The sequence below is a fragment of the Hyaena hyaena genome, unplaced genomic scaffold (genome assembly GCF_003009895.1).
Source record: "Hyaena hyaena isolate Hyena2069 unplaced genomic scaffold, ASM300989v1 scaffold_236, whole genome shotgun sequence".
Classification (NCBI taxonomy): Eukaryota; Metazoa; Chordata; class Mammalia; order Carnivora; family Hyaenidae; genus Hyaena; species Hyaena hyaena.
Window position 1 is genome coordinate 2016601 of NW_024080868.1, and position 14989 is coordinate 2031589.

Below are 14989 nucleotides of genomic sequence, written 5' to 3' on the forward strand. Positions count from 1 at the left end.
GGTTCTGTGTTATTGGCAATCCTTGCATTTCCTTCGGTTGGTGTTTTGCTTTACGTCTACCTGCTCAGGCCCCCAGAACTTCCTGTTGGGTCTCCTTTTGGCACTTTCCATAGAATCATGTCCAAGATGTAGGATGGCCTCAGAGTGCCCATCTTTCCTCTTCTCTGTGTCCTTCCTGAGGAGCCAGAGAACGCCAACATCTTCTACACCCTTTCTATGCTTTGGGACTCTGGAGAAAGGGTTGTACTCATCTTTTGCAAGTCATGCCACCCCCCACCCCCTCACCCAAAATGGTGAGGGCCACTCTCATCAGCATCCTGCCTTCAGCACTCTCTAGGCAGGAGGTGGTCTCATGCGCAAGAAGGGAGAATCCCCTCCCCACCTGCCCTCAGCAGCATCCACACCTCCCAGGGACTCCTCCTGCAACCTGCTCACAGGTGTCAGCTCTAAGACTCAGCATCCCACCAGCGGGAGGGGTGGGGTGCAGCACCTATGTCCTTGCTGTGGGTGCCCCACACCCTACAAATGATTCTCCTGAGGCTTCAGATGCCTGGCTTCAGTGGATGCTTTCTGCATCCTCCACCTCCTCACTCAGGGGAGGAAAAGGTCTTAGGGGGAGAGTAGGACTTTATGAAAACTGTATTCACTAGGATGCCTATTCTTGTGTCCTCCCTCCCTCCTCTCCTGGTCCCCTGGTCCTGGGTCCCCCTCTCCCCCCAGAAAGATGTGGGGCAGGTGTGAGGGCTGGGGAGAGCAGCTCCAACTCAGTCCTGAGGAAAGGCTCTTGATTCAATTGGTAGTGACTCTCCTTGGGACATGGGAGTATTTAATGCCTCTTTGCCCTCAGTTTGGTCTCTTGGGAGCCCTGAAGGCATGATGCTGAGAAGGCGGCTGGCACCAAATTTATGAGATGGGAGGGGTGGCATGACTGGGGAAGATAGGTTACTGATTCCTAGGAAAAGAAAAATTCCCACTCCATTGCTGTTACACTAGTTTCTGTTCCTAGTTTTTTTTTTCCTTCCTTATCCTTCTCTTTTGATGTTGTAAGATGTTTTAGATGCTGCCAACATCTTATGATGAATGAGATGGAAAAGGAGTGGCATTTAATGTGGAAGGTTTAATGAGGGTGCTGTAGGCGGCTGTGGCTCACTGCACCTCCCATTAGGTGGAAGTCCTGTTGAGTTTTAGAGGAAGGAAATCTCTTTCCACGCAGGGGCCTTGAGATTGGCTGGCTAAGGTTTGGAGATCAGTTACTAAATCAAACAGAATGGGCTGTTGGATTGTTCCATTTCTAAACTCAGTGCTTTCAAAATGTGACCTTGCCGATGATCATTAGTGGTACTACCTGGAAAGTTGTTAGAAATTCTCCAGCTCCACCCCAGACCTAATGAGCCAGAACCTGGGGTGGGTTGCAGGCATGTGTATTAACCAGCACTCCAGGTGATTCCGAGACCAATATTTGAGAATTGCTGTTCCAAAGACACTCCTTTTCCCCAATAAAATGACACCCTCACCTCACTGAGAAATGGATTTCTACTTGGATATAATTTAACTTAAAAGTTATTCCTTCAAAATTCTCTGATGATTTTCCATCCATCACATACTTCAGCTTAAACGATTTGGGATGCACTTTAGCTGAGGCAAGAAGAATTTTTTTTCCTAAGAGTATGGAACCCCAGGAGTTTTTTAACTACTTTAAACAGGGCAATTTCCACTTGTTCCCAGTCATCCTTACTGTGATGGTTATTACTGTGAAATGTTTCCTTGCATAAGGTGATGGATTCACATCACCTTATTGTGGATGTGGGCTCACATTTCTTTCCATTATTTTTCCCATAGCAATTATCACCATCACCACCAAATATACTATATATTATATATGTTTATCTTATTTTTTGTTTGCCTTCCTCCACATGAAGGCAAGCTTCATGAAGGCAAGGGATTTTGTCTCTTTTATTCATTGCCGATCCCTCAGCCTCCTAAACAGTATGTGGCACATTGTAGACATTCACATTTGTTGAATGAATGCATGAAGGGAAGTTTAAGAATGTGTTTTACAAGTTGTTGTAGGTTATGTTTATTGAATCATAAAGACAATTACGGTGTTTGTTCTTAACTCTACTTGTGAGGGTGCTTAATACTACAGGCTTCATGAGGTCCTCAGAAGTCCCATCATTTTAAGTGCAGTGTGAACAGAAGAATTCACTGGATTGATGTGAAAGTTATTACTGAGGTGTACGCTACAAAATATGATGGGCTGGTACTGGATAGGAAAGGCTAAGGCAGGAGAGGCATGGAGAATAATTATATGAAAGGAACACAAAAGAATTTATGCCAGTAACTTCTGGGCACACCAGTCTGCTGTTTGTAGGAGAATGCCCTCTTGAGGGATTATTTTTGGACAGTAAATCTATTATTCAGTGATTACTTTAGGCTGAACACCTCCCAGGGTACAATACTTCCACTTTCCTCTTGGCACATCTTATACTTCCTAATTCACAGATGTTCACTGTTTTCTCACTCATCGAAGATCCCATTCTGACGCAGTAGAGTTGGTTTCCACCCTTGAAGCACTGGGGAGGCAATAGGCAGACACATACGGAAGTGGCGGCTGAAATGAGAGGGAGACAGTGTGACTCACCACAGGACTTCAGGGTTTGATTTTACCTAATTTGTCCCCAGAGCAGCGGGCACTTCAGTGGCAATGTATTAGAAAGCTGGGACAAAGGCAATGGCCCAAAAGACCCAACTGTGGTTGAATGGAGTGATCTGGATGTGAGAGACTAGAATCCACGAGTCAGTCAGTATCTCTGACACCTCACTCCCACTCACTGCCCACATCTAATCAGTCACTATATCCTGTCAATCCATTTCCACAAGGTCTACAGCCTGTCCTTTCTGTTATTTTCTCACAGATACTGCCTTATATTGAGAATGTACTACGAAACCACATAAGAAGCCAAGTGCTTTACATGTTTTATTTCATTTAATTATCAAACATATGAACTAAATGTTATCAAAGTAATTCCACAGCTGAGCTTGTTAGTAAGTTCAGACAGCTTAAGTGACCGGCCCATGGTTCTACAATAGGAAGTGGTAGAGGAGGGTTCTAGATCATAAATGACTCACAGGCCTTAATTCTTTAACAGAACTCTATGCCACAGCTATTGTTTTTTTCTATAATATTTCTGGGTTGGTAATTCTTTTAGGAGGCCTGGTTTCAAAACCACCCAGTCACTTCATAATTCACATAGATCTTGCATTCATGAACTAAATAAGTTCATTTTAAACATAAAATGATTACTTGGTATAAACATACCAAAGCCAAGAATATTTAATCAATTTTCAGTAAAGGGGAGAATATAGGCTCATGTCTATACATGCATGTTTTAATCATAGTTCAAGGTCCTCTACAGTTTACCCTCAAAATCCTTTTGCAACATTGAATTTTCTGCTTTTTCAGTTCCACTTAGAGTAAATCCCTTTCTGCTTCCCAAACAAGACCTCAACAGTGTTCTAGTTTTTGTTTTCTTGCCTGTGCTAGCGCCTTCTTTTGCTACACTGATGTGGCCTTTTCTACTTTCTCTCACATGCCCAGCTTCTACAGGCCTAACCTCCTCCATGAAGTATTTCATAGCCACTCACCCCCGCAGCAAATAAACTTTAACGTTTTAATTAGACTTCAGTAGTGTAAATTTGTGAGTACTCTGATAGCTTTACACTTTCTTGTTAGTTAGCTTTCCATATATGTCTTTCTCCCAAGACAGTTATGTGCTTTGTTTGAGAGCTCATTCATCTAGATGTCTCACTTACCTCTTAACATGGTGCTCCATCAAATCTGCTTCATCAATTGATTTCAAGTCTGAATTTGGGGTGTAGATATAAGTATTCAAAAAGGAAGTATTTTGATAGATCTGGGCTAACCCATGCTGCCAAAATATCTGAGTTAGACTGAGAATCAGCAGTGACGTCATTAAGACGTAGCTTCTTTTAGGTGGATATCAGTTCTTTCCCATGTGTCTCAACCAGTAGGAGAAAATAGAGGAAAGAAGTAGGGAGATACTCAGAAGCACATAGATATCTTATCTCTGGTAGAAAACATTTTGTGAAAAAGCATGCATTCCCTTGTAAGGCCTCTCTCAACCAGCTAGAGAAGAGTGTAGTTGTGGAAGGCCTTGCCAGTTGTTGTAAACATTAGGGTTTAGTGAAAGACAGGAGACTATTCCACTGGTGGAGAGGATGTCAGTTCCCCAGGCTTGTGGAAAGCCATGGTCACTATTCTTTTAGTATGGCATGGCGTAAATGCTCTTAGCAAGATCATTTTTAGACTGCAAGCACCAAAAGGCCCTTCCCACCACCTGCACTAATGCATCCTCCAACACTCAATTCTCATGCTACCATCTTTATGAAACCCTTCCAGGCCAGAAGATTTTTCTCTCTCTTATGGAACTTATTACATGCTGGCTGGCATCAAAGCTATTCATCCAATTATTATGAAAAGTTACTCCTCCAAGTACTGTGAACAATTTGAAGGTACAAAGCTCGTTTATCTTTAGAGTCCTCCTTATATTTTATACAGTGACTTCCATGTCTTGGATACTAAATGGATGTGTGCTGAATACATTTCCCCCTTCTATTAGTTGATGGTGGATATTTTTGAAGTTTAGGCAAAACATCTAATGTGCATAAAAATAGGCTCCTTAACAAGCCATTTGTGTTCTAACTTTTGAAAAGGGAACTTTATGTTATTTTGAAGTTCCATTTTTAAACTTTTTCTATTTCATTTTAGATAGAGAAGGAAAAGGGTAACAAAGTACACAATGTAATCAATAACACAGTTTAACCAAGGTGACATTTCAACTCAAAATTAATAATATCCCAACTTGCCATGAGTGGGTTGGGCATAAAATACATTTTTAGCTTTCTCTTTGAAGAAGATGCTGATGTTTGTACATTGATGCTATTCTATCACACTACTGAACAGAATTCTCTGTGACATTGACTTTTGCTCACCAATTAGAGAAGATCGGCACAGGCAGACCTTATCTTCAGGGAAGAAAATGCTTTCAGTATTCTGGTTGTGAGCAGGTTCAAAGAATGTTTTAAATGACTGAAATATCTAATTACAAAGTGTTCACGTATTAGTGTGACTGCCCCAAGACATTCTGGTCACTTGAGCAATATTGGTTAAGTATTCAAACTTTTTAGTGTTCTCTTGTTGGAGACAAAGGTAGACTCCTGGAGGCTGTGGATTTAGATATTTGTACAGCACAGAGCTAATAGTAAAGATGGATTTTGATGAAATTGTAAGCCAGAGATTGTTACTCAGACATATTTGAAAAGAACACTTTGTGGAAAAATAGCAAAAAAAAAAAAAAAAAATTCACTGCAATAGGGAGATCCATGAAGATCTTCCCTCCATGATAAATATGGAAGGATGGATGCTAACACTAAACACTTCCCCAAGTACCCGATCTACCACAAGCTATTATTTCTGAGAGAGAGGTCAGTTGGGTAATGGTGTTGGTCTGGCAGTTAAAAATGAATAGTAGTATTTCGTCACAAGGTGATTTAATACTGATCAGAAATATATATATATATATATATCTACACACATATATCAGGCCCTGACATGCTGTCTCTTATGTGGACTTGCCTTGTTCAGATATAGCACAAAGGTCAGAAGCCTCAGACATTGACCTTCTGAGTGGCCACCATCAGATGGCCTATGGACTATGCCATGGGTGTCTACCCTCTGTCATGAATTCAGGCCTGCTACCTCCCAGGGGAGCTGGATCTTGATAATGAGATTTAAAAAAATTTTTTTAATGTTTTATTTATTTTTGAGAGAGAAAGGGAGAGTGTGCACAAGCAGGGGAGGGGGAGAGAGAGAGGGAGACACAGAACCCAAAGCAGGCTCCAGGCTCTGAGCTATCAGCACAGAGCCTGACGTGAGGCTCAAACTCACAAACTATGAGATCATGACCTGAGGCCGAGTCAGATGCTCAACCAACTGAGCCATCCAGATGCTCCTTGATAATCAGATTTAAGTGGATCAGGAAGGAATTGGCTTTGGGTAATAAGATCTCTCTCTTTTTCCAGGACTGAACTGAAGAGCCAAGGGGAACAATAAAGTTTCTGTGTTTATTTTTACAAAGGTAAAGTGGTTTTAGCAAAAATTTAATGCAACAGTTCAACAAGTTTCCATTATATATTTTATGTCTCAATATAAGACAGTTCTTTGAAGATGTGTCACAAGGGAAATCTGGCTGCATACTTGAGTTCTGCTAAATCCTAATCTTCTGCCCATATTTATGTATTACATAAAGCTTAGTTGAACTGTTTCAGGGTCAAACTTCATCTTAGAGAAAATGTACTCACTGCTGTGAAGTTGCTGCTTCCAATTCACAAACAAAAATGCCAATAACTTACAGAAAATAGAAATGCAATGCCACTTCTTAAGCATCAAATTGGCAGAAAAATAAAGAAGTAATAACTCCAAGGTTTGGTGAAGGTATGGATGGCAGTCTTTATTATATATTGTAGATAGGAATATAATATGGTAAAAACATTTCTGGAAAGCAAGTTAATACACTATACCAACAAAGATTTTATATGAGAAAATAATATTTACCAAGGAATGTCATTTTCTAAGGTATATCCTAAGGAAATAATATTAGATTATAGATTTATCTGTGATTGATTTGTCTATTACAGCACTGCTTATAATAGCAAAATATTGGGAAAAATCTAAACACTTATCAGAAAATTGGTTAAATAAATTACAGAATATCCACATGGGCTTTTGCAGACATTGAAAATTATGTAGCAGAATAATATATGATGACATGAAAATAGTTTCATGAAATATTAAGTGAAAAACAGCAAAATAGAAAATAAGATGCAGAGTATGATCCTTAAAAAACTAATATAATCAGGGCCACCCCTGTGTGTAAGGCCCTGGGGAAATTTTTTTTATGGGATGCATCTCTTTATAAACAATTACAGTCACTCTGAATTAGAGTGTTAGCACGATACTAGCAGGGCCATCTCAGCAATCCTGGCAAATACCACTTGGCTAGTGGCTTACAGGCTGCTTTCTGGGAATGAGAGTCTAGGTTGGAGCCATGGATGACTGCAGGCATGAGATCCAGAACACCTCGGAACATCTGGTTGACCCCATGAATGGTGAGAGGGAAGCAGTAGAAGGTCGGAAAATGTTCCACCAGGGAGAAACAGTTTTTGAGCCCATGAGAACCCCCCGTCTGGGCTGAGTGTCCTGCCTGATTAATACTGCCAGCTTTGACTAGTCTCAGGCTCTGCAGGAGGACTTAAAATTTTTTGAAGAAGATGTTTCCGCCAATTGGTATCCATGAGGAACTCAGTCTAGGCTCTAGGCTCTAGCAATGTTGCCCTAGCCAGTCCTAAATGCCAGAGGAAAATTCAGACAATTTTGAGAGAGAGGGAGACAGAATACCAAGAAGACTCTTTCTCTCTTTGCCCCTCCCCTGTTTGTTCTCTCTCTAAAAATAAATAAAAATAAACTTTTATGCACATATTCATATATGATTGTATATGCATAGAATAATAATTAGGAAGATTCACACTAAAACTACTAAAGTAGTTATTTCTAGTAGTGAGTGGGTTATATTATGTATTTAAATAAATAATTTAATAAAATTTTTTATAGTGTAAAAGAATTAATTTTGATTAAGGAAAGATTTTTTTGTTTTTGCCTTTGTTTTTGATTTTGTTTTTTAAGAAAGAGTATAGAAATGCAAATAAGATGAACTAGTTGAGATAAAGTTTAAGAGAGAGAATCTCTAATACATGGTCACCACTGGGACTTACCTGAACATTTTTCCCAGTCATAACAGGTGTCATAGCCACAGGATTCTTTCTTTGTGCTATTGGATGAAAGTCTTGTTCTTTCAAGACCCCATTCTAACTGTGCACCATCTTGGCAGGAACCAATATGTAGAAAATGGAGTTGCTGATTATTTAAACATTTCTCGGCCAAAAACGTACAAGCAGGCGAAGTAAAGTAATGGTTGGTGTCTGTATCAAACACACAGAGATCTTCTGAATAATGGCTGCCCAAGAGAGGAAAGCAAGCATTTGTATATGAAGGCTAGAAAAAAGGAGATGGCATGTAGCCAATACAATATATACATTAAAAATTTTTTTGATGTCTTTATTTTAGTTTGAGAGACAGAGACAGAGAGTGAGCGGGGGAGGGGCAGAGACAAAGGCAGACACTGAAGCAGGCTCCAGGCTCCGAGCTGTCAGCACAGAGCCCATTGTGGGATTCAAACTCATGAACTGTGGGATCATGACCTGAGTCAAAGTCAGAAGCTTAACTGACTAAGCCACCCAGGAGCCCCTAGAATTTCAACTTTTTAAAAAACTTTTTTAAATGTTTATTTATTTATTTTTTTTGACAGAGACAGATCATGAGCAAGAGAAGGACAGAGAGAGAGGGGGACACAGAATCTGAAGCAGGCTCCAGGCTCTGAACTGTCAGCACAGAGCCTGATATGGGGCTTGAACTCACAAACAGTGAGATCATGAGCCAAAATTGGATGCTTACCTGAATTGCAGCTTAATCTTTATGTTACTCCCAACTGTCTCCAAATCAAAGTCTGAATCCTTAAATTCTGGTAATCAAGATCCTCCATAATTTGACTCCAATTAACTTTCCTTTCTAGAATTATTTTCCTTTCCTTTTTAATCTATATTACCTGGCAATTGTATCGATCATATTCTAAAATTATAAGATTACTTTTCTTTTGCTGGCATCCGATGCCCTGCCCAATCAGCATTGCATTGTCTCTCTTCTATGCCTATCTGTGTCCAGTTTAATTCTGGACTACGCTTTGAAGGTAACCTTGATCAATCCAGCCCATGTAGTCTGGACCTCCTCAGAACTCTGTAACACTCATTAATTGCAGCACCGGAGTCTTATATCATTACGTAACTTTGCAAGTGTGTTTGTATAATGCAATTACATGCATGAACTCTTATGTCATTCGCTGGCTTACTTGCTTAATTTCCCTAAGTAGATGATAGGGATTACCTCCTAAGAGGTAATCAGGGGCCACAGTCCTTCTTTTGTTGAGAGGACAAGAGCTAATTTACTCTAAATTTGAGGTTCTTCTCAATCTTTGAGTTAACAATCGGGGCATCAGTGTGTAAAATTATCTCTAGAAACTAGAGCTGAGGAGAAAAGGCCACTCCCTGGGTTCAGACAGCCTCAGCTGTGGGGCCAGCTGCTCCCACATACACCTTTGATGCTGAATAGAAGAGAACTGAGGACTACAGGAACAGTCAAGAGAGTCAGGGAAGAGCTGAAATTCAGAGAGTTGCAGAGGACAGTCTGCATTCTCATGACTTGGTATTGTGAAGATAAAGAAAGAAGTTTCTTCTGCATTCAATGGGTACTGTGAATGTTGCAGGTACTCCCCGGAAGGCCATCTGTTGGATGAGGGGACTCCAGCAGCAAGAAGCTACATGATGGACCACTCCTGGTGAAGATTGAGGGGGGTAGATAGGACCTCCCCTGGGCTGAATTATGTTTGTGGAGTTATACCTATACTGCTCCTAAGTAAATAAATAAGTCCCTAATAGTGTTTGTTCACCTGCAGCACAGAGAACATAAGAGCTAACTGGTGTTAGAGGTGAAGGATAACAACAGTCTGTTGGCTTCTGATCCCAATCAGTCTTCTCCTCAGTAATAGAACTCCAACTTTATTCGAAATGCCTATGCATCCAGTCAAAGGTACATGTGGCCATACGAATAAGCAAATGTTAATGAGATGGAAGTGAGTGATGGGTCTTCCAAGATTCTCCTTAAAAATAGAGAAAATGTCCATTTCTGGTTGTCTCCTGCTCCTGCAGAGCAATCTTGGACCATGACATAGCTTAAGGATGGCAGAACAAGAACACGAATGAGCCGTGGTCCTAGCTGCAGTGAGAGATTCACCATATGAGCCCTAGATTGGCAAGCTCTGCATTTGTTTTGTGACATAGAGAAAGAAAATTTTATCTTTAGCTAATGCTGTTTTGAATTAAATTCGACTGTAAGTAGCCCTTAAATTAAGAAGGACCCTTGGGATGCCTGGGTAGCTCAGTCGGTTAAACGTCTGACTTTGGCTCAGGTTATGATCTGACGATTCATGGGTTCAAGCTCCGCATCTGGCTCTCTGCTGTCAGCACAGAGCCTGCTTTGGATCCTCTTTCTCCCCCCCTCCCTCTCCCTCTCCTCTCCCCCTTTTACAAGACTTTCTTAAAATAAATAAACATTAAGGAAAAAAAAAAGGAGCACCCTCAACTTTCCACAGTTTGTTCATTTAAAGAAAAGGCAGGTAGGGGCGCCTGGCTGGCTCAGTCAGTAGAGCATCCCACTCTTAATCTCGGGATTGTGAGTTTGAGCCTCACACTGAGTGTTGAGATTACAAGAAAAGAAAAGAGAAGAGAAGAGAAGAGAAGAGAAGAGAAGAGAAGAGAAGAGAAGAAAAGAGAAGAAAAGAAAAGAAAAGAAAAGAAAAGAAAAGGAAAGAAAAGAAAAGAAAAGAAAAGAAAAGAAAAGGCAGTTATAAAAACAAAGAGGAAACAGCTATCTAGTCATAACAGTCACAGAATGTATCATTTTTTTCTTCATTCTCTCTACCCCGGCATGAAAAATGAACTGACAAAGGGGTGTATATAATGCATGAAGTCCATGTTCATACCACTTTCTCTGTTCTAAGCTTTTGGAGTCACAACCTTTCCCTATGCTTAGGGGAAAGAGGAAGGCTTTGAGATAATTGAGTCTGAAACCAACGATGGCCAGGAATAAGACTTCATAAAACAGAACTAAAACTGTCTGAATAAACAAATGCCACGCAAACTTAGGGAATGGGACTGAGAGATAATTAAGAAAGCTTGTTACCCGGTGGGGAAGAAATCAACAGAGCACAGGGGGGTATCAGTTATGTGAAAAATTAATATGTTTCGTGTTTGTGCTTCAAGAAGCTCAGCTCCTCTATCAAACCGGTTACACGAGCCTGGGTTTCCCAGTTTCCAAATATAGTCCACAGCGTATCTCTCACCTACAGTCTTCTTCTGGAGACATGCAAACGCATTCAGATCCCAACTGTTTTTGTCCCGGTTGACAATGGCCCTTTAATTTTGTCAAAACATCTGAAACAAAAGAAAGGGGGTAAAGACAGCGTACAGCATGGATTCTAAGCGATACATTTGGATTTCGTAGAAAAAGCAGTGGTGAAAAGTTCTCATTTATCTGTAGTTAGAGGATTCATTTTGCCTTTTCCAAGTATGTTGTCATGAAATATTCCATCTGAAAGGTCCTTTCTAGCTTTCATGAGTTGTCATTTTCCAACCCAAAATTGCTGTTAAGTTCAGAGAACTGAAAGAAAATGGAATTGGTGAAATTTCTGTTCATTTGTTCTTCAAATATTGACCGGGCAACTACAATATTCGCAGCACTGTGTTATGTTCTGGAAATAGTGGAGTGAGTAAAATTTCACCCACATTCTATGCTCACAGAGCTTATAGTTTTGTGAGGGAGTGCAGAGTGACATGAATCAAATACACCAATACAAATAGAATTGCTCATGTTACTAGTGCTATTAAAGAGAAAGCATATAATCAAGAAAACTGATGTAGCAAGGAAGGTTAGGAATGGCAAAATGGAAAGAAGGAAGGGAAAATGTCCACAGCAAAGGAAACATCAGGCATGGAAGTTCTAAAAAGAGAGACAGCATGTGATTTTCCTGGAACTGAAAGAAGGCCAGTGTGGCTTAAATGCAGAAAAACGAGAGCATGGAACAAGACGAGGTGAGTGTGTGCCAGGCTGTGCAGCGTCTTATAGAGCTTTTGAAAGATTTTTGCCTTTATTTGATAAACAATGAAAAGTCTTTGCTGGTATAAGCCATGGGTCATATGACAAACTCAGGTCTGGATTCTGAAAAAGAAGTGAATTCTGGCCTCTATGTGGAGAATGGATTTGAAGAGACAGGGTGGCCAAGAAGGCGAAGGGTAGACAATCCACGGGATTATTATAGTAGAGCAGGTGAAAGGGGAAGGTAATTTGGACCAAAATGTTGAGTTGGAAATGGAGAGAGGTAGATAAACCTGTGACATATTTAGCAGGCTGGATGGATAAAATTGCATGTTGTGGGTAAGTTATATGAGCTGCAAAGTATGGTTTTTAGGATTTCAGGTTGCATTAGATAATAGACATTGGTGCCTTAACTGTAATAGAAAATACTAGAAGATGCTTAATTTTAGGGAGGGAAAGGTAATGACTCAAGAGTTTCTGTCTGCGTATGTTAAATTTAGGGTGTCTTTAAGTCACTCAAACAAACTAGGTCAAAATAGGTACATAAAAATGTGGCTATTTGGGTTTAAATTCAGTGGAGAAGTCTGTGCTAATGATTTAAATTTTTTATTATTCTATGGGAAATCATTGAAGCCACGGGTGAGCCTATTGTGTGAAACAAACTTCCCAGGACTGAATATAATCAGGCATCCATAGAACCACAGTGGCTTTCGGAAGCAAGAAGTTGTCAAAGGATGGCAGTAGGCAGCTATACCCAAATATCCTGCCACGTTAGATGGCAGAACAGGAGACCAAGCTTTTATTTATTTTTGTAATGTTTATTTATTTTGAGAGAGAGAGAGGGTAGGAGCAGTGAGAGAGAGAGAGAGAGAGAGGAAGAGAAAATGTTAAGCAGGATCCAGGTCCAGCATGGATCCTAACTCGAGATCACGACCTTGATATTGAGCCAATATCAAGAGGAGGATGCTTAACAGACTAAGCCACCCAGGTGTCCCTTACTGTTCCCTTTTAGCCTACCAGGTGGAAGATTTGGTAAGGGAAGGAGGTTTATGTTAAAGGCAAAAACAGATATTAAAAATTGGTAGGTTTTCTTCTTTGCTATTTCTACTTCTGTGATCATCCACTGTCAGGAACCTCTGATAAACTTTGGTCCTTAATTTTCATGAACTTGGAGACCTATAGCAGCAGATAAGGCCTCAGATACTAAGCATTCCATTGATCTGGGGTTGTTTTCCTTTGCTTTGTTGTAGAGCGATACCTCTTTGCCCTTTGTAAATAAAGCCACCCTTAGGTCAGGGAAGGAGCCCAAGCTATACATTGTTTCCAAAGAGGATCAACTTCTAAGTATTTGTCATTACTGATTGGAGGTTGTCATTGATCACAGGCAGGGAGCCTTTGCTCCCTCAGTGTGTCAGGTTGAAGGCAGAACTGGCTCTAAGCTGCCCACACCACCTGGCAGTTTGTGAACAACGTGGAAATGAGAACACTGTGTGTGATCTTTGGAGTGCTGAGGTCAAGGGGAACTTGCAGAGGTGTCAGTTTTTCAGAAGAAGAAAAAGTAACCATGGAAGCACAAAACATGTCATTTCCTCAGGAAGCAAAATCCTTTTTCACATTGAAAGAATTAAAAATCTTTTCCTAACCGGGGATGGCCTGAAAGCCTCTTAATCTCACAGCTCTCCACACATTGAGAAGAAAGAGTGCTCAGTTTTATTGATGAGTTTCACCCTCTTTCTGACTTCCCTCATTGATCTTTTTGCCCATGTTGTTGGAGAGAAAATACATGAGATAGGAAATTTATTTACTTTAGCTAGATGTAGAACATTTCATTCTCTCTCAGATTAGATCATAATCTCAATTTCTTTTCTAAACACAGAGTCATGGGTGTGCGTGCGCGTGCATGCGTGCATGTGTGTGTGTGTGTGTGTGTACAGTGCTGTTGTTTGTGTAGAGAAGATGCTACCTAAGATACCCAGAGGATCTTAACCTTCGGAAGCCTGTGGTTCCCTCTGATATATATGATCAGGAGTCAAGTAAAATCAAGCCACAATATCAATCTCAAGTTCTCACAAATTTCCATGATCTCCCTCTTTTTTTAAAATTTACTTACTTATTTTGGGAGAAAGAGAGAGAGAGACTGAGCAAGGGAGGGGCAGAGAGAGATTGAGAGAGAGAGAGAGAGAGAGAGCATCCCAAGTAGAACCTATGCTGTGAGTGTGGAGGCCGAAGTGGGGCTTGATATCACAACTGTGAGACCATGAACTGAGCAGAAATCAGTCAGATGGTCAACCGACTGAGCCCCTTAGGTGCCCCTCAGTGATATTTCTTTATCAATAGTTGTAAGGTTATTTAATAAGTTAACTTTTCCCCTTTTCTTCATGCATTATAATACCCTAGATGAGGATAAAGAAGGCGACACAGCAAAGAGCTTGGGGAAGGAGTTCAGCTGTTGCTCAATTCCTGTTGACTCAAACTACCTGACCAAGGGTTTAATTTAGTCTCTCTCTCCCTTCTGCTTTTATGTAAGCAAAATCGGTCTAATCATAGTTGATCTCACATATATCTTCAAGGATCCTCTGAATAAAAATGAGACATTATTTGGACAATTGAAAAATTTGGAGGATATGAATTAGTAGACGCCCTTAACTGTCTTCCAAATAACTGACTTGCCAGGCCAAGTTCCCCAGTGTCTCCACGGTAGTTGCCTGGCTTCCAGGTTTATGGGCTCCTCTTGTTAGAGTAGGCAGTTAGATAGCAATGAGGAGGGGCAACGCAGAGAGGCCCCCCTTAGGTGTTATAAGGGGGTGAGGCCACCTGTTGCAGTAGAAGAACCCCCCTCCCCCAACAGCTAGGAGAGACTATCCTGGGAAGACATTTCCCTCATTATAATATCATTTGCATTGCCATCCTGAAAGTCCCCGCCCCTAAAATTACGGTAACAGTTGTGAGCCATGCAAATAAGGAAAGGAAAGGTGTGGTACCTGGATTCCTGGAAAAAGTAGGCTGCTTACCTCAATGAATATTCCTCCCCTAGTTACTCAAAATACAGTAAAAGCTCGTAAACAGAAAAAATTCAGGGCAGTCACTCCCTGGAGCCTGCCGGGTCTTCTTCTAAAATATCCTTTTGCTTTAATAAGCTTTCCTGCT

The 14989-nt window shown here is 40.7% G+C and overlaps 1 protein-coding gene across 1 annotated transcript in view; it reads right to left on the reverse strand.

The window, feature by feature from the left end:
* Positions 1 to 2048: 2048 nt before the first annotated feature.
* The window catches only part of C6 (complement C6), a 56870-nt gene continuing 43929 nt past the window's right edge, over positions 2049 to 14989 (reverse strand). Inside the window, exons 15-17 of the mRNA XM_039244262.1 lie at positions 11091 to 11181; positions 7852 to 8093; positions 2049 to 2611 (exon numbers count right to left, since the gene is read on the reverse strand). Coding sequence (XP_039100193.1) covers positions 2430 to 2611; positions 7852 to 8093; positions 11091 to 11181 — 515 coding nt within the window. The 3' untranslated portion in view covers positions 2049 to 2429. The remainder of the gene's footprint in view (positions 2612 to 7851; positions 8094 to 11090; positions 11182 to 14989) is intronic.